Source organism: Rosa rugosa, chromosome 1 (assembly GCF_958449725.1).
Source record: "Rosa rugosa chromosome 1, drRosRugo1.1, whole genome shotgun sequence".
In the NCBI taxonomy this organism is placed as follows: Eukaryota; Viridiplantae; Streptophyta; class Magnoliopsida; order Rosales; family Rosaceae; genus Rosa; species Rosa rugosa.
In genome coordinates this window covers 63,480,761-63,508,205 of record NC_084820.1, presented here as the reverse complement: position 1 = coordinate 63,508,205, position 27,445 = coordinate 63,480,761, and the positions used below count along the sequence as shown (strand labels likewise).

Below are 27,445 nucleotides of genomic sequence, written 5' to 3'. Positions count from 1 at the left end.
TCCATTCAGAAAAAACCTCAATGTTTTTTTTTATGTTTTTTACCTCAAGTTTTTATTTTAATGTTCAAATATCAAACACTCGATGAAACGATCATATCTCTTTCAGAGAGAGATGACATAATTTTTCTCATAAGAGCAAAGTAACCCGAGTACAGTCCATTAGAAGGTCAGCCAAAATATATGGTAGAGAATAAAAATAAGATAATTTTAAGTCTGAAGAACCATGCAAGGCCATTGAACCAACCGGTATGCAGGTTGATTGGTCTCTCGGTATATGTGATGAAAAGAGAAATATGGAAGCTCATGAATGTGTCAGCCAATATCTTGAAAAATAGGATCAAATGTGCCCCAAAAGAGTCTGTGGAAGATGAGGTGTGATGCGTGAATCAAACTGAGGCAATATGTCTTAAATCTGACAAGTCTCAAGCCATATTCAGTAGTAAATTGACTAGCCAGCTTCCCTGCTAGAGCCTCCACTAGGCACCAGCTCCGTATCATAAGCATGTTGAATAGCCAGCCAAAGAGCAACCCATCAAGAAAAGAACCCCAGGGCTCATGTCTCTAGCTACGTGCCTCGCCTATCCCCCTCCAACTATGATAGATTAACATGATGAAACCATTATATATAATTCAATGAATCCGAGCTTACCATTTGTAAGTATACAATTTTTTTTTTTAATAGGAAGATAACAGTTTTTAATATCACAGTTCCACTAGATTCCAGCAATCAAATAAATACCAAGATATATAGTTAAAAACCAGACCGAATTAATATAATTAAACAAATATAACTACAACCAAAACTAGAAGTACCTAACTAGAACAAAGGGATTTAATAGTTCAGTCTTCTTCGTAGATCACATCTTGGTATCCGAACCCTTGAATCCCTCGGTTGGAACCATTGAGAAACCTAAATATTTTGTATCCTATTTTGTTTTTGTTAGAAAAGAAAGATCATCGTAGTAAATTTGACTAATTCATAGAAGAATAATTCTGAGATGTTAATTAGTACAACGACAACACTCGTTGCATATACTCCACTCATATATTAGGATAACTATTGACAGAGACAGAACTTCATTAAGGACTAGTTCTAGCTACGTTACAGCCAATGCAAACTTTTCTGAACTTTCATATTAGCATTGTTGAATTAAAGCCTCCATCCAATCCCAGCCCAGCCCTCCTTAGATGTGAAACCTTAGATATGAAAGAGTAAAGGGGTACCAGACAGAATTTTTGACAAAGATCAAACTCTAAATCCCTAGATGCGAAACCCTAAGTCATTCAAACCCTCGATCTGGTCAAACAATGAATCTATATCACTATTTTACATGATTCATAGATCATTTCCTGGATTTCATTGATTCACACCTACATATATCTGGTGAATATATTATGCATGGGAAATTAGTAAAGCAACTAATATTGCTTAATTTTACAAAGCCAATCCATCATCACCTAATTAGTAATTAATTAAGCTCATTTCATTAATGTCGGATACAAGTGAAACAACAATCGGGGAAATGATGAGGACTCCAAAGATATGTGAGGATAAGAAGGTTCTATTTTTGCCTCGAAATGCTCAAAACCCAACCCTAGCTGCCTGCTAGGATTAGCCGCAGCAGCAGCAGCAATTGAGGACCACCACCCCAAGTTGAGTCTCAGCTAGTCTCACCCAGCAAGCTGCGAGGCAATTATTCATCACTGTTTGTCACCAATCCCTGGTGGGTAGCCAGTAGATCGAACCATTATTAAGTTTATCCGATTATCTCCTGATAATCCGTTCGGGACGGTGCAAATATATCACTCCATATTCATGAGTCATGACGTACCTAAAGTTATCCCAATCTTATATTCTATACATATCGATCACCAAACCAATACCTCGTCTGGTGGCCACTGCATATATGCTATAATTCCCTACTATATATTATATTCCATAAATACGTATCTTCTACTAGTTCCACAAGAAACTTTGTAAAATAATGGTCAATAGTCAGGCTCAATATCCATGGCATATGACGTACAGTTTTACTGGTTAATTAAATCACCGGCACTGGGGATTTCCAATTTCATCAGCAATTACACTATACATCAATGTTATCGATCATTAAATTCAAGAGGTCATATGGTCTGACTAAAAAGAAAAAGAAAAAAACCAAAAAAGAGGTCATACAATAGCATTGCGCTACAATTTTCTGCAGATCAAACTATACACTCAGCGAATATATTGAAGGAACGAGCAAATCTATACCCATGCAAAGAAGAGTGTCGTTTTTTTCTTCTTCTAAGGCCAACGAATACGCCGCATAAGTAACCATGGTGTGATTTCTTATGTCGTATGGTATATATGTTGTATTGTCAAACTGTTCATCCGACAACACGAGAAGTGCAAACCATATATAGCAATCATTCCTGCTAAACTAAACCTACATTGATAGTCTGGCTACATTATTAGCAAACCAGATCGACGGTTAGACAATAATATTTTCCGGATGCATGAAACTAGCTGTGTGTGTGTGTGTGTGCGCGCGGGCGCGCGCACATTGCTATCATTTGCAATAGAATCATTTACTTCTATCGGGCATATGAGTTTCAGCTTTCACAGCAACTTGTGCTGCATAGTGCATAAATGATACAAGAGGGAAAGAAAAGAGTAAATATGCTTGGAGGTAGAAATTGAACAAGGCAAAAGCTTTTTACCAAGAGAAAATTACATGCATGAGAGGATAAGACTGCTCAACTAGTTTAGATAGAAGATAGGCTTATCCTCCTTCACCTCACCTCCTTGGAAGTCCAAATTCCCAAACCCTTGCAGCCCTTTAATACTCATCCCCAGTACTACTACTACTACTATAACAAGCAACACCCTGCAGATTATATAGAACTGTAGAGTTGTGTACAAAGAGAACTACTTCAATCTATTACAGAAGATAATTAAAACCAAAACTTCTTCTGCTATATATCCATATGACCATATGCCTCAAAAATGCACTGACACACGTGATATCATAGCAATTACATTTATCTACATCCGTCACAGCCGTGTCACCTAATTTTTGTTGCCACTTGGAAAGAAATTAAGAGTACTCATCATTTCCCAGAAAAAGAAAATAACCATAGAAAGGGACGGGACAACCCTAACCTGATTTAATTCATCTCTGTAATTAACTCGAGCTAGCTAGTAGCTAGCAAAATTTCTAATTTCATTTAAACTGAACCATGTATATCTATTTCCTGGATTCAATCACAGGTTTTTTTTTAATTGGTCATGAGCACTTCAAACCCAGAAAGCATACTGAAGAGTCATGAAGAGGCCTAGCGACTAACTTAGCGAGGCACAACTGAGGCAGTTGAGTAACTAAAATAATAACAAAAGCTCGAAACTGAAAAACAGAATCAGTTATGTGCAAAAATAGCCTAGTGACATCATCTGAAAGTGGAAAAGAAGAAGACAATTAAGCATGGTGACTCCAAGTGCATGGCATCACCCTACGTGCCTGCAAATGCAGCTCCCATCGGACAAGTTTCGCTCCTTTTCTGCAAAGATAAGTTGCAAGAATGAAAAATATTTAATAGAAGTAAATAATAATATTCAGAAACACAGTGGAAATTTCTTGGTTTTCGTTTCTTTCTTATCCACAACGCCACCGGTTTTTGCAATCGTCACAAGAATTGTTATCCTGCTCAGTGGTGACCATGGTATTATAAATACAGGCACTTCAAGGAGGTTCCTCACCATGAACTTCTCACTAGTCCTTTAGCAAAAGCCTCTTATACAAAACCAAGTTCTGGCCATGGCTGCATCTTACTCAGTGCCTTCAATGGTAATTAACCCCTATACTTCAACAATTTCATCTCCCTTTCAACTTCCTAATTCAATTCAGTTTCTTTCACTGTTCTTTGCTTCTTAATTGTCTCAAGCAATTTGGTTGTGTATGGTTTTCAGTTAATTAATTTAGATTTTTTATTAAGGGTTAGTTTCATTTTTCTATTTAAGGTTAATAAAGTACATTACTGTATGTGGGTTCAACACAAATCTTAATTGTCGGAATGCTCACCAAATTTGTTCATCACAAATGATACGTCGGTGCATGACATATCGTTATCTGACTATTTCAAATTAATTAGTTTCTTAATTGCACTCGAGTTTTAGTAAATGAAACACCACCATATCTACTAGGCAAATTGGTGACTTCCAGAATTAGTACTGTTTAATGTATATGGATTATTTGTTCAGTTGCAAAGCCTCCTAAACCTTGATGAATTAATCTGCTTGTCTTAATATGATTATTAACTACTTGATGTTGTTTTGAAGAACCAACCTTATATGAATTTTCCAATTAACACAGATAATGGAAGAAGAAGGAAGGTTCGAAGCGGAGGTAGCAGAGGTGCAGGCATGGTGGGGCTCCGAGAGGTTCAGGCTAACAAAACGACCTTACTCAGCCAAAGATGTTGTGGCACTCCGAGGCAGCCTCAGGCAAAGCTATGGCTCTAATGAAATGGCGAAAAAGCTCTGGAGAACTCTTAAGACTCACCAAGCCAACGGCACATCCTCAAGAACCTTCGGTGCTTTGGACCCAGTCCAAGTCACCATGATGGCCAAGCACTTGGACACAATCTATGTCTCCGGTTGGCAATGCTCGTCGACACACACCAGCACCAACGAACCGGGTCCTGACCTAGCCGACTACCCCTACGACACCGTCCCAAACAAGGTCGAGCACTTGTTCTTTGCTCAACAATATCATGACCGCAAGCAAAAGGAGGCGAGGATGAGCATGAGCAGGGAAGAGAGGGGTAGAACGCCTTATGTTGATTACTTGAAGCCTATCATTGCTGATGGGGACACCGGCTTTGGTGGGACCACCGCGACGGTGAAGCTCTGCAAGCTCTTTGTGGAGCGTGGCGCAGCCGGTGTTCACATTGAGGACCAGTCCTCCGTGACCAAAAAATGTGGTCACATGGCTGGGAAGGTGCTTGTTACGGTGAGTGAACACATCAACAGGCTCGTCGCAGCGAGGCTGCAGTTTGATGTGATGGGGACTGAGACAGTTTTGGTGGCTAGAACCGACGCAGTTGGAGCTACTTTGATCCAGACCAATGTGGACACTAGGGATCACCAGTTCATTTTGGGGGCAACGAATCCTAATCTGAAGGGGAGAAGTTTGGCTACTCTTTTGGCTGAAGCGATGGCTGCTGGGAAAACAGGAGCTGAGCTTCAAGCACTTGAGGATGGCTGGATTTCAATGGCACAGCTGAAGACATTTAATCAATGCGTGACAGATGAAATCAATGCAATGAACGTTGGTGAACATGAGAAGAGGAGGAGATTGAGCGAATGGGCGAACCATGCTAGTCATGAAAAGTGCTTGTCCAACGAGCAAGGCCGCCAGATTGCTGAGAGGTTGGGGCTTAAGAACTTGTTCTGGGACTGGGACTTGCCTAGAACCAGAGAAGGGTTTTATAGGTTCAAAGGGTCTGTGGAGGCTGCAGTTGTCCGTGGCTGGGCTTTTGCCGACCATGCTGATCTGATCTGGATGGAGACAGCCAGCCCCGATATGGTTGAGTGCACGAAATTCGCAGAGGGAGTAAAGACCATGCAGCCGGAGACAATGCTGGCTTATAACCTCTCACCCTCTTTCAATTGGGATGCTTCTGGAATGACTGATGAACAAATGAGGGACTTCATTCCGAGGATAGCAAAGTTGGGGTACTGCTGGCAGTTCATAACACTGGCTGGTTTCCATGCTGATGCACTCGTGATAGATACTTTTGCGAGGGACTATGCGAAGAGGGGAATGCTGGCTTATGTGGAGAGGATTCAGAGGGAGGAGAGGACCAATGGAGTCGACACGCTTGCTCATCAGAAATGGTCCGGTGCTAATTTCTATGATAGGTATCTCAAGACTGTCCAGGGAGGCATTTCTTCAACTGCTGCTATGGGCAAAGGTAAGTCATCTTTCTCTAATTTCTTGTTCTCTAAGAAAGAGTTTACTACACTTTGGTTCTTGACCCAGTTTCTGTGTTTCACATACAAATCATACACTGGAGTCTTTCATTTCATACTTCACCCAAAACATACCTCTTACTACGATTGTTTGTTACTATTTGTTTTACAGGAGTGACCGAAGAGCAATTTAAGGAATCATGGACTAGGCCAGGAGCTAGTGATCTGAGTGAAGGCAATGTTGTGATTGCAAAGGCTAGAATGTAAGAGTATGGTCCTCAGGGGTACTATGGACATTAAACCCAGCTCATATATTGTGGGATTTGGGGTCAGAATAATGTGTTGCAATTTGCAATCATATAATAGGTGAAAATTGGAACATCCTGGGTATATCTTTTTTGTATTTGCTACCTAGTGCCCTTGTTTGTGTCATTGTGTGTACTGTAATGGGATATTTCCCTAAATATGAACTCGTATCATTTCATTCCTATTAATTCCACTTATACATTATCAAAAGAAGTATAACATGGGATAAAACATTGGAGGCAAACATACTATCTTGCAATGATTGGCTATCAAAAATAGAATACAAAAGGTTCAATCCCTCGAGTACGTAAGAATCAAAAATGAATTAAGAGCAAAGACATTACCTTGTAAATATTGTGAGTGAAGTTGTATAAGTATTAGACTATGTCTGGAGGATTCTTAAGCTTGCTTGGAGCGGTTATTACTTCTTCCATGGCTTGAGAATAGAGAGGACAATAATGAGAGCAATGATCAAGAGCAAGACCATGGAAATGATCATGCATTTTCTTGACTTCTTTTGCAAGCTCTTTGCAGTGTGTAGAGCATCTGTCCCTGATTGTACATGGTCCACTGCATTTGTCACCTGCACCAAATTAATAAACAAGTATTAATACAACTCAAAATCATTTTAGTTTTCTAAATTGTAGCTAGCACTGTGCTTAGTTTTCTCACTCAATGTGAAAAGCAAGTGTGAATGAACAAATGCATTAGGCTTGTTGATGCAAGAAAAATGGGAAGAAAAAGAAAATTCAAGCAGGAAAACATCAATGACCCATACTAACCCAACCATATGAGTAACCAACTTCCACATTCCAATCCACCTAATTAATACTATCACAAATTAAAGAAAATTTCCATAAAATAGTTTTCTTTTTTGAAAAAGAAAAAAAAGTTGTAAACTAGACCCTCAAAGTTTGATCCAAATCGATCAAAGTTGTAAACCTTCAAACGTTTTATGATAAGGAAGTGAATTCAAATCTTCTTATCATTATCACTCTATAAATGCTGTAACTTTTTTAAATCGACAACAAAAAGTTAAATTTATACACAATTAATTGGCTCGTTAAAATCACCTTGGATTAATGAACAAAACCATAATATATGGTCAACCTAAGATAGTAAATGCTAACTCGATAACTTTCCCAGGTAGGTCCTATATTGATCCTACAATGATTATGAGTCCAATTTCAAGTGGAAAAAAAAGAAGAAGTATTCTGTAACATTTTCCAAGTAATAAGTAAAATCTTGGTACATAAATGTAATAGATTTTATTCAAAAAAAAAAATAATAGTTAATAGGTTAATGTCATAGCGAGTTACTATGTCTTTAATACTAGATATGCGTGTATCTATATGTACATGCTTGGATGTAGCATCTTTTTATTGAGTCCTTCTCGACCACACAAAAGAAAGAAGATTGAAAAACAAATTAAAAGCATATATAATGTCATTACATGCACTGAATACATATGATCTCATTTTCGATACATACAACATAAGAGTATATGTTGTATGTGAAAGTATAACATATGTGAAAATATTTTGCATACATGTGAAAATATTACATATGACCGGTGCATATAAACATTCATCTATAAGATATAACCTCATGGTATTTTTTTGACAAAAGATTTTTGTATCATCTTCGTTACCCACCAAAGCTAATTTTAGCCATTTTTAGTCGCTACTATAGACAAGGGTAGTACGTAAATAAAACCTGCGGCCTGGTGAAAAATCATCATGTAAACCCATTTTCATTTTAATACACTAAAGAAAACAAGCCCATGAAGGGAACAGAAGGATAAAAGGAAAAGTTTATTTTCTTCGGCTAACATGGGAAAGTTACATATGGCTTGAATGTAAATCTAATGATGTTCTATCTTTTGTTATTGATGAAAATTATAGCTGAACTTTTCACAAAAATAGTAAGAAAAAATACTATAACCAATTCCTATTTGTATCACACATTTTTATACGTTTCCAAGAATTTATTAAAAAAGAAAAAAAAAAATAGGGTGAGACAAGTGAGACGTGCGTGTATTATCGTGTTTTCTATGTGTGTCAATATTACTCCAAAGAAAAAAGAAACTAAATTAAAGAGTCACATTGTCAATTTCTGCAAGGAAACTGAAATGGTTTGAACCAAAGCCATCCCTTTGATTAGGTCAACTATACAATCATTTTAAATCCATACTCTGAAATACACACCACCATCAATAAACCAAACTTCACAAAAGTACACACAAAATGAATCACTCAAAAGCCAAAAAGGAAGAAGAAAGGATCATAAAGAATCACAACCAAGTAACTAAGACACTCTTCGATCCTCACAGATGTGAATATAAAATAATCCCCAACCAACTCATTTACGGTCCTATATTACACGGTGAAAAGACTAGGGTAGGCTCAAGCACCCTAGCTGCTTTTCCATGGTTTGAGGACACCGACAACTATAACAGCTACTATAATTAAAAGAATCATGATGGCAATGCACATCCATTTTCTGGAGTTCTTCTGGAGTTTCTTTGCATTTTGAAGTTGAGTGGTCCCAGATTGCATATAATCAACTGTACTCGAAACCTGAACACGATCCCCATCAACACAGACGCAAAGTGATACACAATCACACATGCAATACACAGATATGAACACATGATGCAAAATTAGAATCAAACCTGAGTTTCAATGTTATCTAAAACCTCTCCTTGAGCATCAACCAAGACTGCCATATCGAGGTAGATCTGAAAATTTAACACTTAACCATATCAGACGTGTTAGTTTCAGGTAGTCGAAACCTTATGCCTTGATGCATGGTACAAACCTGATGCAAGTCAAGAAGCTTTTTCTCAATTTCTTTTACGGTGTCATGCCTCTCTTGAATTTCTTCCAAAGTATTTAGTACCTGGAATCAGAGTACATGGTTTAATTCTCAATTTCTTTTACAGGGAAATCTTAAGGACATCAATATACTACAATAATAGAATAACCTGTCCTCGTCCCTGTTCTTGGACTGCCTTCTGGAATATTTGCTCACTATTTCCAGTTTCTATTAGATTGTCAATTGTCTAGAAAGGTGAAAAAAGTTTGACAGGTTAGAAACACAATCAAAACATGAATATCTGTGACAGGAAATCTATAATTAGGAATCTGGCTCACCTCTTCATCTGGTCTAGTTCCTGTAACTGCTTGACCATCAATGGAAAAATATATGTCCAACCATTAATATTTCTGACAATAAAACTATAACACAAGTATCTTAATATGAAATGTGTTGAAAGGCACTCAAACCTGTAATGACTCTTCTCTCCACAACCTCACGATATTCATCTTGGATTCTTTGTCTAAGGGTCTAAAACATTTATAGAACATTGATAAGAAAAGAGTGGGGGAAACTGAGTCAAAAGTAACAAGCTGAATGTGCAGAATGCATATACCTGAAATTCGATCATTATCTCCCTAAACTTTTTCGTCAATGAACTGCCATAAAATGAAAATACTTTATATCAACTTAATAGATTGTTAAAACTTTTATAAGGAGTTAAGTACTCTAAAATATAAAACATAAGTACTGTATACAAACTTTGTCATGTTCATCCTTGATCTGTCAACACCTGTTCCCTTCTCACATCCAGGCTTCTGTCGGTTGGCTAAGTTCTGGGGGAGGATAAAGGGAGTCAATAGATAACAGAGAAACTATGAAGTAATATCACAAATCTGGTAGATCAAGGAAGAGTTATTAAAGTATTACATCTTTGCTTATTGCTTCTAGTTTTCCTTTGACACCACGGGCAATCTTTCCCACTTCATCAATATCTTTTTCCATCCGCTTTTTGATTGCTGAAATAAGAGTAACTGTCTCAGTTTCTCAGAGTACTAGGAATGTAAAATTATGATAAGAGTAAATAAAATAAATAAATAAAAGAGACCTGGAACGACAAGCAAACAGAATGGAGATATTGAACATCAGAATACACAATGCATCATGAAACAGTTACTGATAGTATTCCAAGTTCCGAAAAGTTGGCTAACGTTTGCTGAAAATTCCACTTTTAGGTTAAAGCTTTTCAAAACATGACTGAGTCGGAAAATAGTTTATACCTTTCATGGCAGATGCTTTTGTAACAGCCTTCGACTCCTCATTCGCATCCTATAAAGAAAGTTCACAGTAAGTTTCTACTTACTTTTCTTATGCATACAAACATATTCAACTGTTAAAAAAATCCAAGACCAGCATCATTCAGATAGTCTTAGCCATAAGGCGGACTGTGTTCGTAGGACAAAACATGGTAATGGGATAAACAATGTGTCTGTCATATATTTGTGGTGGAGATGAGAAAGCTCTTTCATGAATAATAATAGGTAGAACCAACATTAAAGAATACCACCAGTTTACAAGAGATCATAGGTTCTAACATAAAGATGAAAATTCATATACATCATAGCCATATCAATACAGAACCAAAGCCAATGAAATTTAGATCTATCAGACCCCAATTCCAGATATAAAAAACTCACAAGTATATCAATACAAACTAAAACGTAGCTATTGTAAAATAGATATGTACCTTAAGTTTTTTAAGAAGCCCGGAGAGCTTTTCCACCTGTTTCTCAACCTCTTGGATCTACATTACCAAAAAAAAAAAAAAGAGCATGAAAGGGTGACTTGAGGAGATATGAACTTAAAAGGAAAAAAAAGTCAACAAATAGCATTCTTCACCACATAAGTTCATAATGCAAGAAGAAAATTGATACGCGCATTTGATAAGAGATTTCTTTTTTCATGTATTCGCTTAAAAAAATAATAATAAAATGCACAAATCCCAAATGATTTGATAATTATGTAGTCTGCAGCCCAAAGAATGATAATTTTCTGTTGAGGAAAGACCTGCTTGTTGAAACTATCCATTCCGCCATCAGACACGCTGCGGGGAATTGGCCTTCCCATTTCGATATCATTTGTTCCGGAAGGCTGAGCACTTGCCTCACTGACAAACGAATCCTAAAGCCAGAGAAAAATTTACACAATTTAACCACTGATTACAGGACACTGATAACCAATTTGGAAAAGGAAGATGCAAAACAGTTACAAATTTAGCAATCTGTTAAACTCAAATTGATTTCTTCTTATTCAAATTTTCCCATGAACAAGGGTGTTATGTCTGGGATACTTGATTGAAAACATACTCCTACATAAAAAAAAAAAATAATAATAATAACAGAAGTAAATTGTAACAAAGGCACCCTTAGATTGAAACTTTGAAAACTTAGAACTCTGTTTTGTCTGTTACACTTTCCCTTTCAGTCAGTCACCTCATCAACTGGAGGGTAAGGTGTCAATGAAACTCAATTGATTATGATCTTTATAGCATCTAATACAAAATTTGTCTTAAACCACATCTGGTACTCACTAAAAACATGAACTTTACATAGAAATCACCAAGAAAAAAAATCCTCAAATGTCATCCACCACCACCACTAAAAGAGTACCAATTCAAACCCACCAGCATAAACCCTTTTCTTAATCAAAGCAAATAAACCCAGATCAGAACACTGACCCCTCAGTTAAGAAACTGAATTCAATCAACAATCACAGTAAAAAAGGTAGAAACTTTAACGAATTGAATCAAAACCCAATTACCGTAAGCAGGTCGTTCATCTTGAACAAAACTCACAAGCCCAGAAACAGAGACAGAGAGTAGAATCTGAAGAAGATGGAGAGCTGTGAAAGTGACGAAGGTGTTGAAAGCTTTTTGGTCGTTGTCCGGCCGAGGTATATTGAGAAAAACGGAAGAGCCAAAAAGGACAGAGAGACAAGGTAATAGCCCCCCACACGCGCTCACAATTAAAGGCGTTACTTACATACGAATATTATTTTACGTTGATAACGGAGAGTCTGTGCAACAAGGTTTGGGTTCTGCCTGACAGCCTAACAAGCTCACTTCTTCATTTATTTATTTATTTTTTTAGTCAATGATAGTATTCAATTAGATTGACATGTAAAAATTGTAATTCAATTGGGTTACTTGGTGCAAATCTAGTGCTTGCACATGGAAGATTATTGCCCCAGATACCAATTATTTGTTTGGAAAAGAAAAAAAAAAATTTCTTGATTAGAGAATTTGTTGTGAATATTGAAGACGGTTGGGTGTGATATATAGCTAGTAACCCTTTGAAATGGCTTGCTTGGGTGTTTGAAATGTATTTTAAAGTCGTTAAATTCAAATAAGAGGCCTAGAATCTAAATTTGTTTGGAAAATTTCATTATACACCTAATTTCTCTTATACATATTAGATTAAACCATAGAGGTTTAGCAAGAAAAACCCTAATGCTGCCTACTGCCGCACTCCAAAACCAAAACCCTAGTCGCTTGCACATGGCGTCTTCCTCCGCCCCATCCGGCACAAAAACCACCATTGATGATGTTACGGCTACGTTCGCTGCCTCCCTTGCTCTGGCTGGGGGAGATGTTGTGGACTTCTCCCACCTGGCGAATGGAACCACCAAGGGAGGGTCTCAAGCTTTCTTACTGGCTTGTCCATTGACGAGGAAACCATGCAGTAGCATGGATATGCAGCGTCACTTTCGACGCATCTGGGTTCTAGATGGATCGTTCAAGGTTCAGGATCGGACTCCAAACCGATATGTCTTCTCTTTTGATCGTCGTAAGGATCGGAACAAGGTACTCAGAGGGGGGCCTTGGTATTTCAACAAAGCTCCAGTGGTCATCCAAGCCTATGATGGTTTTCTTGCTCCTCAATCGGTACCACTGGAAACCCTATTCTTCTGGGTGAGAATCAGTAATATTCCACCAGCACTGGAAGAATTACCAATGATTATGAATGTCGCCTCTATCGCTGGGACGTATCAGGGGATCGACCAAAAGCTGTTTGCCACTTCTGGCAAAATTAGGGTTCATGTTACACATGACATCTCCAAACCATTCTTTCAGAAAAAAACCCTAAAGCTTGCTCCTGGCGTGGTGGCTGAGATCGAGTTTTTCTTTGAAAACTTGATTGGTAAATGCAAAAGATGCAATCTCATATATCATGACAAAGGAGTTTGTCAGATGGTTTCACCGGACAAGGCTGCTGGGGAGAAGGAGAAACACCGCCTCCCATTACCAAACCCTTTCCTGGGCTTTGCGAATAACAGGTTCGTTAATGGTGCTTTTAAATTTCAGGGTATACAAACCCCAATACTACCGCCTGTTGCGCGTAATCTGTTTGGATCTTTTGATGGCCTTAAGCCTCGCAAGCCAGTTGTTATTCGGCAAACAGGTTTGAAGATTCGAACTGCTGAGGCTTGTACTGAAGGTACTAGCAAAGAAGCCCTAGTGCTAGTTCCATTTGAAGGGATGCAATCAGAATTGAAACGCAGCAGGCCAGCTTCCCCTTTCTCTTCCCCTAAGAAGATTAAGTTTCTACTTGGTGAGGCATCAGAGAGCAAATCTATACTCCCCAAGAAGCTGAAAATCCCTGAGTTTCATACTAAATTCACTGCTAAATCACTTGGCTTGGTCGAAGCTCCAGGAGGCATCCTAATTTCTAAGGATAGTTCAACTCCACAAGTGAACACACCGCCAACCAAAAAGAAGCGGGGAAGGCCTTTGGGATCAAAGAACAAGATCCCCTCCAAGACCAAGAAGGTGACTGCTGAAGATGGGCTCAGTGTTCTGTGTCCTGGGAAACCTCCGAGCCCTAGTGTTAAGGGCAAGGAGACTATTTAGTTTTTATGTTTTCTGAACTAGCCTATTTACTTGTCATTGTTACATAGTTCATAGGCTTTCTTAAATAAGTGAGCATGGGTACCGTCAAATGATCGGATCTAATCTATGTATCAATGTGGTATACCACAAACTCTTTATCTACCCAATGATGGTAGAGGGGGGATATGTAATGGTCCTTTCTGGCCTGAGTTAATATATATCGACATGATATTCTTCAAAAAAAAAAAAAAAAGAGGCCTAGAATCTTTGTAAAGTTTTATCGTGTATTATGATTCATTTAATTGAAACACTAATTATATTAGATTGTAAGATGGGCCAGTTAGATTATATGTGACGATCGCTTAATTCGGACAAATGAGACCCAATTAGTTTCATAAGAAAATAAAATGACCGAAAAGTCTACTATTTGCTTCGCAGAGAGAGGTGTTGGTTTCCAGTTGTTTGCTTGATCTGTGCAGAAAGAGTAGATAATTCTGGAGCTTTTCGGAATTGAAGGATGACGAACACATTATTAAAACAAATTGCTTGATCTGTCTGGTTTTGGAGGTACAGAGCTGGGTTGCTTTTAATCGGTGGTGTACATATCATTTGGGTTACCTCTAGAGAAGCTACATAGGTTAGTCAGTACTTCGTTTATGAGTTTAAGTTTGGTTTCAATGATTGTTGAGCACTTTTGGGTGATATTTGATTTGTATGAAATGCTTATGGTTTAGAGGGGTTCGATTTTATAGCGTGATCTAACTTTTGTATTTGACTTGATTCTTGGTATTGTGGTCGACCTGTGGAGGAAGGTTTGGGTTTGTTTTCTGAATTTGGATTTGGTTTTTATCACAATGATCGACAAGGGTTAAAATTTGGGTTGTACTTTTGGTTTTTAAACTTGAAATGTTTTTTATTGAATTGTCCATAGGTTCAGACTGTTCAGTTTGGTTTCTTCATTTTGTAGTGTGCGGTGAGTCTAGAGGTTGTATGTATTAAAAGGGTGGGGATTTGGAGTGCAGACAAAGAGAAGAGGTTTCGTTGTTAAGATTCGTAAGTAATTGTTTATTTGCTGGTTTGCAAGTTCAGAAGTTTGGAGCTGGGTTTGAGCCAATTTTTTTAATTTTTTTTTATACCAATATGTTTGTAGTTAATTATTATAATGTTTAGTATTGATTGAAGGTCAACTCAGATATTGCTCTTCAACTTAGTTATCCAGTTTTGTTAACCAAAATTGATAATTTATTGTTTGTTGCTGTAATGCTTATTTTGTGTTTTGGTTCCACAATCAACCTTCTCATTCATATAACTTACTCTAAGAGTTGTCATGGATCCTTAATGCTATCTGTGTAATGCCGAATGCCACAAATTAAGAGCCATCAAAGTGCCATTATCCAGTAATTACCCCAACAATGTCAAGCACTCCTCTTGATGCAAGGGTAATAGTATTCAGGTAAATTAGCTAAGGTGAGCCGTGGCTTGTTGGTTAGCTAGCCTAACTAACACTGTGGAGGTCACGGGTTCAAATCTTCCTGACATCAGGGATGGGATGGGGTGGGGTGGAGAGTTACATTGTCGTCCAGAGTAAAAAAAAAAAACATTATAAATGAAATAATTTAAAAAAAAAAAAAAAACTAAGGTGACCACTGATGCATGTAGCTTTGATTACAAGACACTGCATGTGTCAGAGACTAATAGCTCAGGGAAAGCATAGGTTTCAAGTCTAGACAAAACCCTCAGAAATCAAATGGCCAAAGTCCAAAGAGATATGCAGTGAAAGTCCATGCTATTTTAGCTTATAGATTCTGAGCTAGATAAATCCATCAACCCTTTTAGACCAATCCATGTTGATGGATTGGCTTCTGTCTGGGATGTACTACTCAGCTACTCAACAAAAATAGGGGAGGTAATCCACCATGTGTTGAAGTTCAGATGCAGGAATAGTTCATTTTAAGTATTAATTAACACTTGCTCTATATCATTTTTGGTAAGAAGAAGAAAAAAGTTGATGCATGTCGTACATGGATTCCACTTATGGCAATGTACTGCTTCATCTCATACCCTCACTTTATAATTCTGTAGTAGCAATCAAAGAAGACAATGCTCTAGCTCTTGCTATAATTCCATATTAGATTGAGAAAAATTTGTCAAATATGCATTGTGGAATTTAATGATCAACCATTTTACCTTGCAGGGACTAAGATTGGTAGAAATTTAAAATGGAAATGATGCACTGAACCTCAAGAGAGATCCAAGATTTTGATCAATTTTTGGAGGAAGCTTTAGCTTTGTTTCAGAATAAGTGGCTGCTAAATTTCAGTTATCTAAAATTCTGCACTTGAATGAGTTTTTTCTTCTTAAATTTTGTGTATTAGTATATTAACGTGTGAATAAAAATAATTTGGCTTTAAGTTTCAATTTGAATGGAGATCAAACTAATGATGTCCTATCGAAAGATTGGTCGCATTGAAAATACAGAGTAATATTATTATAGTGGCTTCTTCTAGCTGACGCACACACTTTCAGACATTATATAAAGCAAGACTAGGTCGTGGGTTTAGTGTATATATATCAAACTAGCTACCTCCTCCTTTCTCAACAACTTCACAGTTCACACACCTTGGTCTATTTCTAAACAGATCGAGATCACATCCACACTACGAAGCCCTTCATCCTTCTCCTACTAATTTGTTTGTGGTGCGCGATTAAATCTGGTCGTACTGTACGTTGAAGCTAACTAGCAATGCTAAAAGTGGGTAAATGATAGTTTGGATTGGGCCTAAAGTATATAAGTCTGGACTAATGAGCTCAAATTTAATTCCAAGGCCTAAAATATATAAGTCTGGCCCAATTTTTCATTTTCCTTTGCTACTGGCCCAACAATATATAAATTGAGAGTCTCAGAGAGTTCCATTTGGGCTTTTATATCACGTAAAATGGATGTCAATGATGGAACTCTGAACTCTAAAGTGCCCTGAACGAACAATTTAGTTTATAGGCTTCATCTTGTCACTGCCTTGGTGAACGTTTATCTTCCGCCATCTCAAGCAAAACAAGCAAGTGTTAATCACATAAACCATATTTAGCATTCAAATTTTTCTATCTTAGCCAGAAGGAAACATATCCAACCTCCTATATATGATGTTCTTACCTGCTATATGATCACCATTTCTTCTTCATTAGCCATCTTATCTCAAGCTTAGTAGGCCTCAATTTTATCAGGAACCCAGATATGACTAGTGCTAGAAGTCCGAGCAGAGGTCTCAAAATCTGTTGCCTTGTTACTGCTATTTTCTTAGTAATAGCCCTCATCGTCATGACGATATTGGCACTCACCGTTTTCAAGCCTAAACAACCCGAGATCAATGCCCGACCCGTTGGCCTTGAAAACATTCAATATACACTCTTTCTGAATGTGACACTAAATGTGACGCTAAGCATGCTCGTCACGATAAATAATAGGAATTATGGAAATTTTAGTTTCAAGAACGCCACGACATATGTTACTTATCACGACACAGTTGTAGGCTTGGTTCCGATGGAGCATGCCTTTGTCCCTGCACGAGGGAAAATAAACATTACCACCTATGTGGATCTTATGGGCGACAAGTTGATTTCAAACCCTCATTTCATGGAAGATGTGAATACTGGGATTTTCAATTTGATCTCGACTGCTGATTTACATGGCACTACACCAATTTTGTTATCAGACAACCGCAAAAAACCGTTGTGTGATTTGATGTATAACCGTTGTAGAGTGAGCCGTTGTCTGATGAAAAATCAGACAACGGTGGAACACAGTTGTGTGATAAACACACAGACAACAGGTATGTGTTATAACTGTTGTTTGATAGCTCGGCAGATGCCAAGCGCGCAGCTGCGCAGCAGTTTAGGGGCGTCTTCAGACAACAGTGCCAGTTTGCAACCGTTGTATGTTAATCATGTCAGACAACATTTTTTTATTTTGTCTGTTGTCTGATTGCTCTTCAAACTTCAGTTCTTAGACTATATCTGTTGTGTGATTAAATTTAGGACAACAGAGTTCAATTGCTTCTGTTGTGTGATTAACTTGTAGGACAACAGAGTTCAATTAATTCTGTTGTGGGATTAGCTATTAAGACAACAGAGTTCAATTAATTCTGTTGTCTGAGTATTAATCAGAAGACACTGATTCGTTAAAAACCGATGTGTGATATATTGATTACAATGTGTTTTTCTCCCATTTTTGGTCATTCAGACAACAGGCAGTGATCATTAGCTTTGGTCTGTTGTGTGATCATTTGAACATTCCATTCCTGAATTAGATTGTGCATTCATTTGGTCTATTTACGAAATGAACAATACTCTATCAAATACAAACATTGCAAACCATCAAATGATTCATATAACCATTACTTTAAACTTCAAAAGCAAAATGGGTGCATTTCCCAATCATTGAAACCAACATTTTACACAAGAAAAGCATTCTAGTGCATGCCCATCTACTTGGGACATCACCAATTCGGCTTGTTCTCAGCTTCTTTCTCTTGGGTTCCACAGGTGGTTGGCTCTGAGTAGCGCAATCTGGCTCATCATCTTCTACAGGTTCTGCTTTTGGTCCTGTATATTGCCATTGAGTACCACAACTTGGACAAACTCTTTCACCCTGAAATTCATCAAGCAGATTGATTAAGCACTAGGCTCTTTTGTTCTTTTGTTCTTTACTACCATATAAGTAAATCAATAGGGGAGTCAATAAGCTAATCAATATCAGTGAAGAGTTCGGCAATGTTAAGATCTATTTAAATGTGGAGTGCAAAATCTACTGCCCTATCAATATAATATACCTTTTTCTTAGCAAACAGTTTTCCTAGGCAGTACTGATGAATTCGAACCAAACAACCCTCTTTCTGGCATAACACTGCCTGTCAGACATAATACACCAGCAAATTGTCATATACGACAGCATCAGCAAACTATTGGCAAGTTGCGCTAGTAATAATTATCCTGGAATTAAAATGGTTAGGAAAGAAGAAAGAAGCATAAGAGCAAGGCTGTAACTTGAATTATTTAATTTAGAGCAGTCGAAAATCACAAATTATGAATTGAACAATTGTGAGACAAAGCAAGAGACAACCTTCACGCCAGCTTCGTTGCACACTTCACATGAAGGAACATCATTATTGCGAAACCAACTTCGCAGATCAAGGAAGGATCTGACACCAAGTCCAACATAGAAAATGTGCAGTGAAGGAAAGCCATTTATCCCGTACAAATTCATCAAGAGTTTTTTCCTTCTGGGACATTGAAAAGTTCTTCAATGCAGTAGGGATAGGAAGTGAACCTCCTTGTGATTGTGATGATGTACCACTGTTAACCTAAAGAAAGACCACCAGAGTTATCAAGCATGCATGTACAAGATTAATAACCTTTGCGTATTAAATAGTGCATCCCTTTGATTTTACTCTGATTCCTTAGTCTCAAATTCAGGTTTATTTTTGGCCTTTCTTTAGTTCTGCAGCCTCATTAATCTTAGAGAGTGGCACATTATATTAATCTTAGTTCGGATAAACAAGACCCTTTTTACATTATATTTGGGTTACGAGTCTACTAGTCCTCAATCAAAGACACAGTTGTTGGGTTGTGTGCTGCCTTTTGTTTGGTCTCATACGTTATATACATGTCAGACACCATATTATATCTAATCACTCAGGCTAACTTGATCAGAGTAATTAGCTAAGGAGGCCAAATCAACCCTTTTTTCTTTCGGAATGAGGGAGACCACATCTGACACCCATACAAGTTCGCAGTTGAGCAGAAGGTGGATATATACCTAGAGTTCTAGCGTTTAGTTTCTATCAAGAGCTTTTTATAAATATCTAAACCACCAATAATCCACTTTGAGAACTTCCTTATTGGATAAGTCCCTGCTCAACTAACTACAGTCATCTTAAATATACTTCTCCTATTTTGTGTTTGTAAAACTGGAAAACAGGCAGCCAGGAAGGCAAATAATTTCCTATCTATTTCGTCCTCACTTTTTTGAAAAAACAAGACCTACTTTATCAACTTAAGCTTTTATACAAAAGTTAATGCAATGTAAAGACAAAGCTTGCTGGAAATTAGAGTTAGTGAGCAAAAATTTTCACACCTGATTCTCTAATCGTAGATTAAGAGCATCACTGCTAGATATGGTTCCTTGAGCAGCTTCTTGCACTATTGCTTCTACCTGATAATATCAAAAGAATAGACCAGAAAATATAAATGAATAAACAAATATCAAAATAAAACACAACAAAAACATTAAGACACATACAATTTCAAAAAAAGAAAAAAGAAATACTGATTAAGCCCTATAATTAAACTTGTACTGTTCTTTACATACACATCTGTAGACGAGGATTATGCTTATGCTCCAGCGTGCACACAATGCACAATTGCATATGATTACACACCCCACACATACAAAGATAAAACTGAAGACACTATACTAAGATAACTTTGTGTTTGGAGGGAGTGATTATAGCAGAAACCCAATTCCAACCAACTGCAACAGTCTATGAGAGAAGTGCATGGACATTCTAATCACTGGTATCCTTTTCGTTTAACTTTTGGCTTCAAAACTTCTTTGTAAAGCATGAGCTGGAGGAATAGGTATATATCTTGCTTTAGACACAGGTGAAGAATCTTTATAAATTCAACTAATTCACCATTTGTCCAAAGTATCTTACATGACCTTTTGGAGGATAAAGATTTCTCTATAGGTGACACACAAACTGACAAATAAAGTGGATTGGCTTGGGAAAATACTTATAATCAAACACACAAAATGGAAGGTATAAGAAAATCAAGAAGAAAGAATCAAAGGGGAGTCTATAGGTAGGCATATCAAATGCATCAACGGATGACTCAATAATAACACAAACAAGCAGCAAGTGTATGGACACAAAAGAAAGCAGGACCCAAAAGAGCCTGAGTCCCACCAATATTGGGTCAAGTAAGGAAATAAATCATAGCAGGGATCAAAGATAAGTTTAGCATAAAATAATGGTCAACGACGCTCCTAAGGTGATAATTGATAAGCCAAGAGAGCCTTTGTCCTAGCATCAGCTAATAGACACAAATTTTCATAATAAAGTCTAGTAGATTCATATGCTATTAATATCATGGTCAAATCAGAAACAGGTTATAAAACATAAGAGTTAGATTTCAGGACTAATTTCTGCACCCTTAAATGCAACTTGCAGACTGAGATGAGTCAAATGCCAATAGAACCAAGTCACTAGAACTGTCACGCCCCGGATTTTGAATAACAAATTCAAATCCGAAACATGAATTAATACAACTCACATAAATACAACCTGAATTTTTTTCTCAAAACAACCACACCTCACATCGCTCGATATTACATAAACCAAATCTCAAATTTGTTTATTACAGCACACTCTCACCAAATTATAAATGTAGCTCAATGAGCATAACACACCTCACAAAAGAAAGTCAGATTCACACAAATGCAGCTACTCTACGCAGCTCGATCACCTTCCTGATTTTCCTGACCTGTAGGATTACCCGCTACGCCGTTTGAATAGTGTACCGGGATTGCAACAATACAAACCCGGTAAGCTTTTTGCAAAGCTCGTATGAGTAAATGAAAGGATTGCACGATTTAAAGTAACCAAATCAACTCAAGCATAAATTCAACTCAAGTATTTTCTTTGCATAATAATTGAAGTGTACAACGTCACTTCAAGCATCAATCAACTCACATCTCACAATGACCACCACAACACAACTACACTTTCTCTCTCTAATACACAAATGTATACTCATGGGCATACGATTCTTATTTTAATCCCCCATGCAATATATTATACTCCAAGGCATACGATAACTCACGTTATCCCCCTAGCAGTATAGTGTACTCAAGGGCATACGATAACTCAAGGTTATCCCCCTAGCAGTATAGTGTACTCAAGGGCATACGATAACTCAAGGTTATCCCCCAAGCAGTATAAAGGCAGACAGACTAGAGCTCTAACTGAATCGTAGAGTGTCACCTTGGCCAAGGTTCACCCTTACGAAAATATTTGCCTCAAATCACTCGACTCCTCATTTAACTCATCTCAACGACTCAACTATTGCACTTTACTCAATTACTCTTTATCACACTCAACTCAACCTATAAGATAAATTATATCTTCTAGAGAGTAATGCTCGAATAATAACTCATTTAACCATATCAATACTTCATCCAATATCACACCATCCAATATTTATTCCACATAAATATTTATATATGAAACCATTCCCTCAGGAATGATTACTAACACCACCATAGTTCACATGAAATAAAACAAAAATTCATTTTATAAATAAATTCATTTTACTTACCTATGGACCGTAGTCGAACAAGTCCATATAATTTAAAACAAATATTTATTTTCATAAAACAATTTCCACAATTTCATAATTAAATAAAATCACCGAATTTCGGTTCGTGAATGAACCATGTGCGATTTACTCACCTCGATATTCCCGCTGCGTCTTCAATTCAACACAATACACACCAAAACCGCTCACCCAAGGGAGACCGTCAATCACCTAATCACACATGACCTTAACTTAGCCAATAACTCAAAAACATATTCAAACAACAATCCAACGGTCGGATCGAAATTAAATGATGATCCAACGGTCGGATCCTCACGGATCGCCCTTAGGATCACCCTCCAAAAATCATCACGAAGATCCAACGGTCGGATCTTCCTGAATCGTCCTTACTAACATCTTCACAAATTTATACGAAAATCCGACGGACGGATTCTCACGAATCGCCTCCCTAATCACTGTTTTGCATTTATACGAAGATCCAACGGTCGGATCTTCGCCCATGACCACACAAAGCCACTGGAACAGTCATAAGATCATCATATCAAAACTACAAGTCCATCTGACGGTCCTAACTTCACAGATCACAAATCTAACGATCAAAATCGATCGAAACTTAAAAATTCATAACTTAATCATACGATATCCAAAAATTGCGTATAATATATCGAAATGATCGTATTGAAATATAGAATCTAAAAATGCACAGAAACTATATTTTTGACCCCCGGAGGTGGCCGGAAAAGGGCCGCCGGAGTTAGTGGCAGAGCCGCCGCCGACCACCGCCAATGGTGTCAGGGCCGGGCTGCTCCTCTTCCTCTCATCATGCTTAACAACTTTCATAACTATCATGTAAGCTGAAAATGACCGGAAGTGGTTGAAATTACCTAAAACAGTCGAGGTGGCCGGAAAATTTCCAGAATCCGGCAAAATTTGCAGAATCCGGCAAGGCTTGATTTCGACGTCAAAACTTCAATTTCAGGCTTCGATCCCTTCTAGAGAGTTGTTAAGAACATCAAGGAGAACTCACTGGTTCAAGAATCAATCAAAACGATGCACTGCAGCTCGAGATATACCTATCAAAAGCTTCGGTGGTGGTGGAAAATTTCCAGAATCCGGCGAGCTCCGACGAACGTGAATCCGATCACTCCAGGTGCGATCCTTCTAGAATGATGATCAGAAGGTTGAGGCGAGTTCAGGGAGCTAAGGATCGTGAGTTTTGGTGGCCGGAGCTAGGAGAAAACCGGCGTTGACTACAATCGAACTCAAATCGGCTCAAGCTCCCCGCCGCCGCTACAGACCGCGCCGCCGTGCAAGGCTGCCACATACGGGTGCGCAAGGACCAGGCGAAGCCAAGGGAAGAAGTTTGGTGAAGATTGGTGGCCGGTGGAGGAAGATATGGCCGGTGGAAGTTTGGAGGCGATTTCCGGCTTCGGGAGGAAATCTGCAGCCGGTTTCCATTTTTGGAAATTCTGAAAATATTTTCGGAAATTTCCGAAAATGGAAGCTTTATACTAAATTGGAAACTTCTTCAAAAAAATCATAACTAATTCATACGAACTCCGATTTTTGCGTTCCGCATATGCCCGCGATCGTATCGACGAGCTCTACGACTTTCATGAAGGAAGTTTTCCCAAATTTTGAACGTATAAAAAGTCAACTTTCGCGAGCCCCTAAATAACGTTCGTTTTCGAAAATTAATCGTTCGAACTAATTCCACAACTTCTCCAAGCCTCGTACTCGCTCCCACTATCGTGAAATCATTTCTAAAAATCCACGGAATTTAATTTAGATTTTTCGGGGTATTACAAGAACTTAGGGGTCACATATCAATTTAGAAGTTGCATGGACTAGCAGAATCAAAATTTAAGGAAATGACTAACATTTTGATAAGGTTCTCAGATATCACGACCAACAAAGCTCTCTTTATATATTCTCATTCCTGGCCTGTGAACTTCAATTCCATATAAATAAAATTTCTCAAGTACTCATATTTATACAGCCGACATAAAGATGAATTGAAAGTAACTAATAGATCATGTAGTCAATTTCCAAACCAGCCTTTTTTAATAGTAAACACCCAAGATTAACAACTCAGGGGCGTAATAATATCGCCTAAGCAACAGCTAAGTACCAAAAACCATCAGATGGTTTAATAATTGCAATGCACAGGAAGAGAATGAACAAAGATAAGGAGATAAGGTAGAGGGAGAGAGAGAGATTTAGAGGAAATTAGAGAGATGAAAGACAGAGCACTCATGGTAATCAAGCATCAATCATTCAGAAAACAGTCGTCCTCCAGAATCTTTTTGCGAGAAATCCTATACAACTTTTGTACTTAATTATCCAGTTTAATAAATTCACTTTTTTTACAAAGAGATAGAATTAAAAAAACACATGTTGCCATATCAGTTGGAGGGGCGCATTCGTTGTTCTTTAAAGAGGAACCCCCAGAATATTGAAGTTAGATTTTGCTTTCAGGATATTCAATATCATGCAATCGTTTCTACAATAATGTACAGGCACAAACCTAGCAATAATTCAACAAAGCTACTGAACTTCAAAAACATAAACAGTAGCTATTTCCGATTGAACCTGCATCTCATTACTCAACCTAATCAACAGTAGCCAGCACTAGATCACCAACATATTACCACTGAAGTGAACAATTTCTAAAGAAAGTAGACACAAAATCATACAAAATTTAACTGAGAAAGCCTAAATAACCTGCAATTTCTTTCCGAAAAAGAGATGGAGGCATTTGGAATACATACACAGATTGAGCGACGGGACTTGGCGGGAATTGCGGGGGAGAATAGCAACGACAATACTAAGAGGATTTGAATTGCAATTACCAATTGTTGAAAGTAGTGATGCAGAGGCCTTGGAATGGTTGGAGAAGATGGTTTGCTGCAGATTCTCTGCAAATAAGGCAAACCAGCTGCGCATAGAACAAAGTAAGATTCTTTCTATCAATGAAAGCAAATAAGCAAAGCGAGATGAGATTTTGAAGCTACTAAGCTGATGAATAACCAACAAAATGAGGTTATAATCGAGATTAAAAACCAAATAAAACGCAGTTTTTCACCAAAACAAATCAAAATTAAACTCACCAAGAATCGCCGAGAAACCCCCAAATCCCCAAATCGAAGAACCCACAAATGGAACCCTAGTTTCAACTACGGTATTTCGATCGATGTCTAGATTGAAACCCATTTTTCTTCTATCTTTTCCCCAGTACGAAGAACCCACGAATAGATCGAAATCTTAAGCGATTGTACAGATGGGTATAATCTTAATCGATGAGTGCAATGATGGATGAGTACAGTCGAGCCCTAATCGAGATGTATTTTGATGACAGATGGTGTTTTGATGAGAGACTCGCCGTCAAATTGCTCACTACAGACAGGTTCGTGGCCGGAGCACCATTAATAGTGAGTGACGGAGAGAAAAGAGAAAGAGAGAGAGATCTGCTCAGTGGTTTCAAGTCGGCTGCGCAAGAACAACAAGGTCAGGGCTTCTGCATGTTAATTAAACTTAAACCGCACAGTTTTGGTTGAGGTGGGAATTACCTTTGTGGTGATTTTGCTTAGAATCAAAACTCCGAGCTTCTTCCTTTTTGGTTTGCAGGTGAGGGGAGATGAGAGAGGGAATGGGTTGGCATGGCTTCTGAGAGATAGACCTAATCGAGATGTATTTTGATGACAGATGGTGTTTTCATGAGAGACCCATGGTTTTTGATGAAGTTGAGAAGAGAGCTGCTCGACGAGAGGAAACGGCTGTTTTGACAAAGTGTTGACGGGAGACAGCACACTATGCCAAAAAGGCCTTCAGACGACACGCATCAGACGACATAAGTTTTGTTTTATGTCGTCTGAGTTTTTCAGACGACATAATTTTCTTTTCTGTCGTCTGAATATACACTAAAACCATACTAGTTTAATTTGGAAAAATGGTGAGCATTCAGACAACACATTTGTGTAGTTGTAGAAGGTGGTGATTTCCTATCTCAAATTTGGAGGGATATCCAAATTGTTGATTGAGCATTTTCCCTCTCAAATAGCCACACCCTAATTGACTAGAAAATATTGTGACATTCAGACAACATTTAAATGTTGTCTAAATGTTGGGGTTGTTTTAAAATTTCCGAAGTTATTTTGACTTGTGCTATTTGACTTGTGCTATTTGACAGACATATATCCCTCGCAATTAAATCACTTTCAATTCGATCTGTCCTTCTCAGCTCGACCTAGAACGTTAACCCGCAAAAGCCCAAACACCAGCCTCGCTCTCTCCTTCTCAGTTAGCTCTGTCATATTTCGATCCTCACTCTCTCCTTCATCTTCTCACTTTCTTGATTCATCAACCTTAGTCTCTACTTCGTCTTTCACGTCCAGATTAATGGAGCTCTGCAGCGACCAGTAGATCTATTTTCGATTTAGATATCGGTAAGCAATTTAGGGTTTCAATCGTTTTTTAGTTTTGGGTTTCAACTGGGTTCAATCGATTTTAGTGTTTGATTTCGATTCAGTTTTTTCTGTTTCTATTTGGGGATGGGGCGATTGAATATCATTTTTCCTTTTATCCTTGATTCGGTGTTCCGATTACTGAAAACCCAGACCTCTCTCTCTCTCTCACTCATTCTCTCTCTCTCTCTCTGTGTCACCCTCCTTGACAGTAGACGGCGGCGGAACGGTGAAGGTTCATTGACTCTTGTCTTGGTGCCAGTTTGCTTTGGAATTTTGTTGAAACAGACGAAAAGAACAGAAGAAGAGGAGGAAGAGGAAGAAGAAGAAGAAGGAGACGGGAAGAAATTGATGCTCGATTCCAACAGAAATTGAGTAAACTGATCATCCTAGGTATTCTATGATGGGTTTGAATTTGTTTGATTTCTTTTTTTGTCGGTCTCTCTGCTTTTCCATTATCATACATAATCATTTTGGTTTTTCCTGTTCAAGAACCTCTGGGAACATGAAGACGACTTGGTGTGATATCCCGTACCCGATTTTGAAGCCTATTTGATTTTCTATCTATGAGTTAGACCTTTTTATATACTTAATTCTTATTCTTTTCTTCCCACAGTTAGTTCCGTTATATATATATATATATAT

General features: G+C 37.9%; 3 protein-coding genes, 1 long non-coding RNA gene and 1 pseudogene across 6 annotated transcripts in view; 3 read left to right on the top strand and 2 right to left on the bottom strand.

The window, feature by feature from the left end:
* The window catches only part of LOC133732731 (uncharacterized protein OsI_027940-like), an 81,136-nt gene extending 79,467 nt beyond the window's left edge, over positions 1-1,669 (top strand). Inside the window, exon 4 of the mRNA XM_062160318.1 lies at positions 1,623-1,669. Within this exon, the coding sequence (XP_062016302.1) occupies positions 1,623-1,669 (47 nt within the window). The remainder of the gene's footprint in view (positions 1-1,622) is intronic.
* Positions 1,670-3,260: 1,591 nt separating this feature from the next.
* On the bottom strand, positions 3,261-12,142 carry LOC133726052 (syntaxin-132-like). 3 transcript variants are annotated; one of them, XR_009854636.1, is made up of 14 exons: positions 11,897-12,142; positions 11,144-11,257; positions 10,824-10,880; positions 10,357-10,405; positions 10,007-10,095; positions 9,839-9,912; positions 9,693-9,735; positions 9,547-9,607; positions 9,415-9,440; positions 9,246-9,323; positions 9,080-9,160; positions 8,934-8,999; positions 6,604-6,842; positions 3,261-3,540 (listed from the first exon to the last, which is right to left on the bottom strand). XR_009854636.1 is itself a non-coding variant. In XM_062153504.1 (13 exons), exons 1-13 carry the CDS (start codon positions 11,912-11,914, stop codon positions 6,681-6,683), a joined length of 918 nt encoding a protein of 305 aa, XP_062009488.1. In that variant the 5' UTR covers positions 11,915-12,142; the 3' UTR covers positions 6,493-6,680. The 3 variants fall into 3 exon arrangements, 2 of the variants coding, with proteins under 2 accessions (XP_062009488.1, XP_062009487.1); XM_062153504.1 differs by lacking the exon at positions 3,261-3,540 and having other exon boundaries at positions 6,493-6,842; XM_062153503.1 differs by lacking the exons at positions 3,261-3,540; positions 6,604-6,842 and adding an exon at positions 8,372-8,838 and having other exon boundaries at positions 11,897-12,129.
* LOC133726051 (isocitrate lyase) lies at positions 3,765-6,372 on the top strand. Its single transcript, XM_062153502.1, has 3 exons — positions 3,765-3,827; positions 4,353-5,955; positions 6,126-6,372. Exons 1-3 carry the CDS (start codon positions 3,798-3,800, stop codon positions 6,218-6,220), a joined length of 1,728 nt encoding a protein of 575 aa, XP_062009486.1. The 5' UTR covers positions 3,765-3,797; the 3' UTR covers positions 6,221-6,372.
* Positions 12,143-14,400: 2,258 nt separating the features above from the next.
* LOC133744397 (uncharacterized) lies at positions 14,401-16,152 on the top strand. The gene is made up of 3 exons (XR_009863419.1): positions 14,401-14,776; positions 14,932-15,431; positions 15,604-16,152. It is a non-coding gene; the product is annotated as an uncharacterized LOC133744397 (long non-coding RNA).
* A 2,165-nt stretch (positions 16,153-18,317) lies between these two features.
* LOC133744390 (uncharacterized) lies at positions 18,318-26,110 on the bottom strand (annotated as a pseudogene).
* Between the last annotated feature and the right edge of the window lie 1,335 nt (positions 26,111-27,445).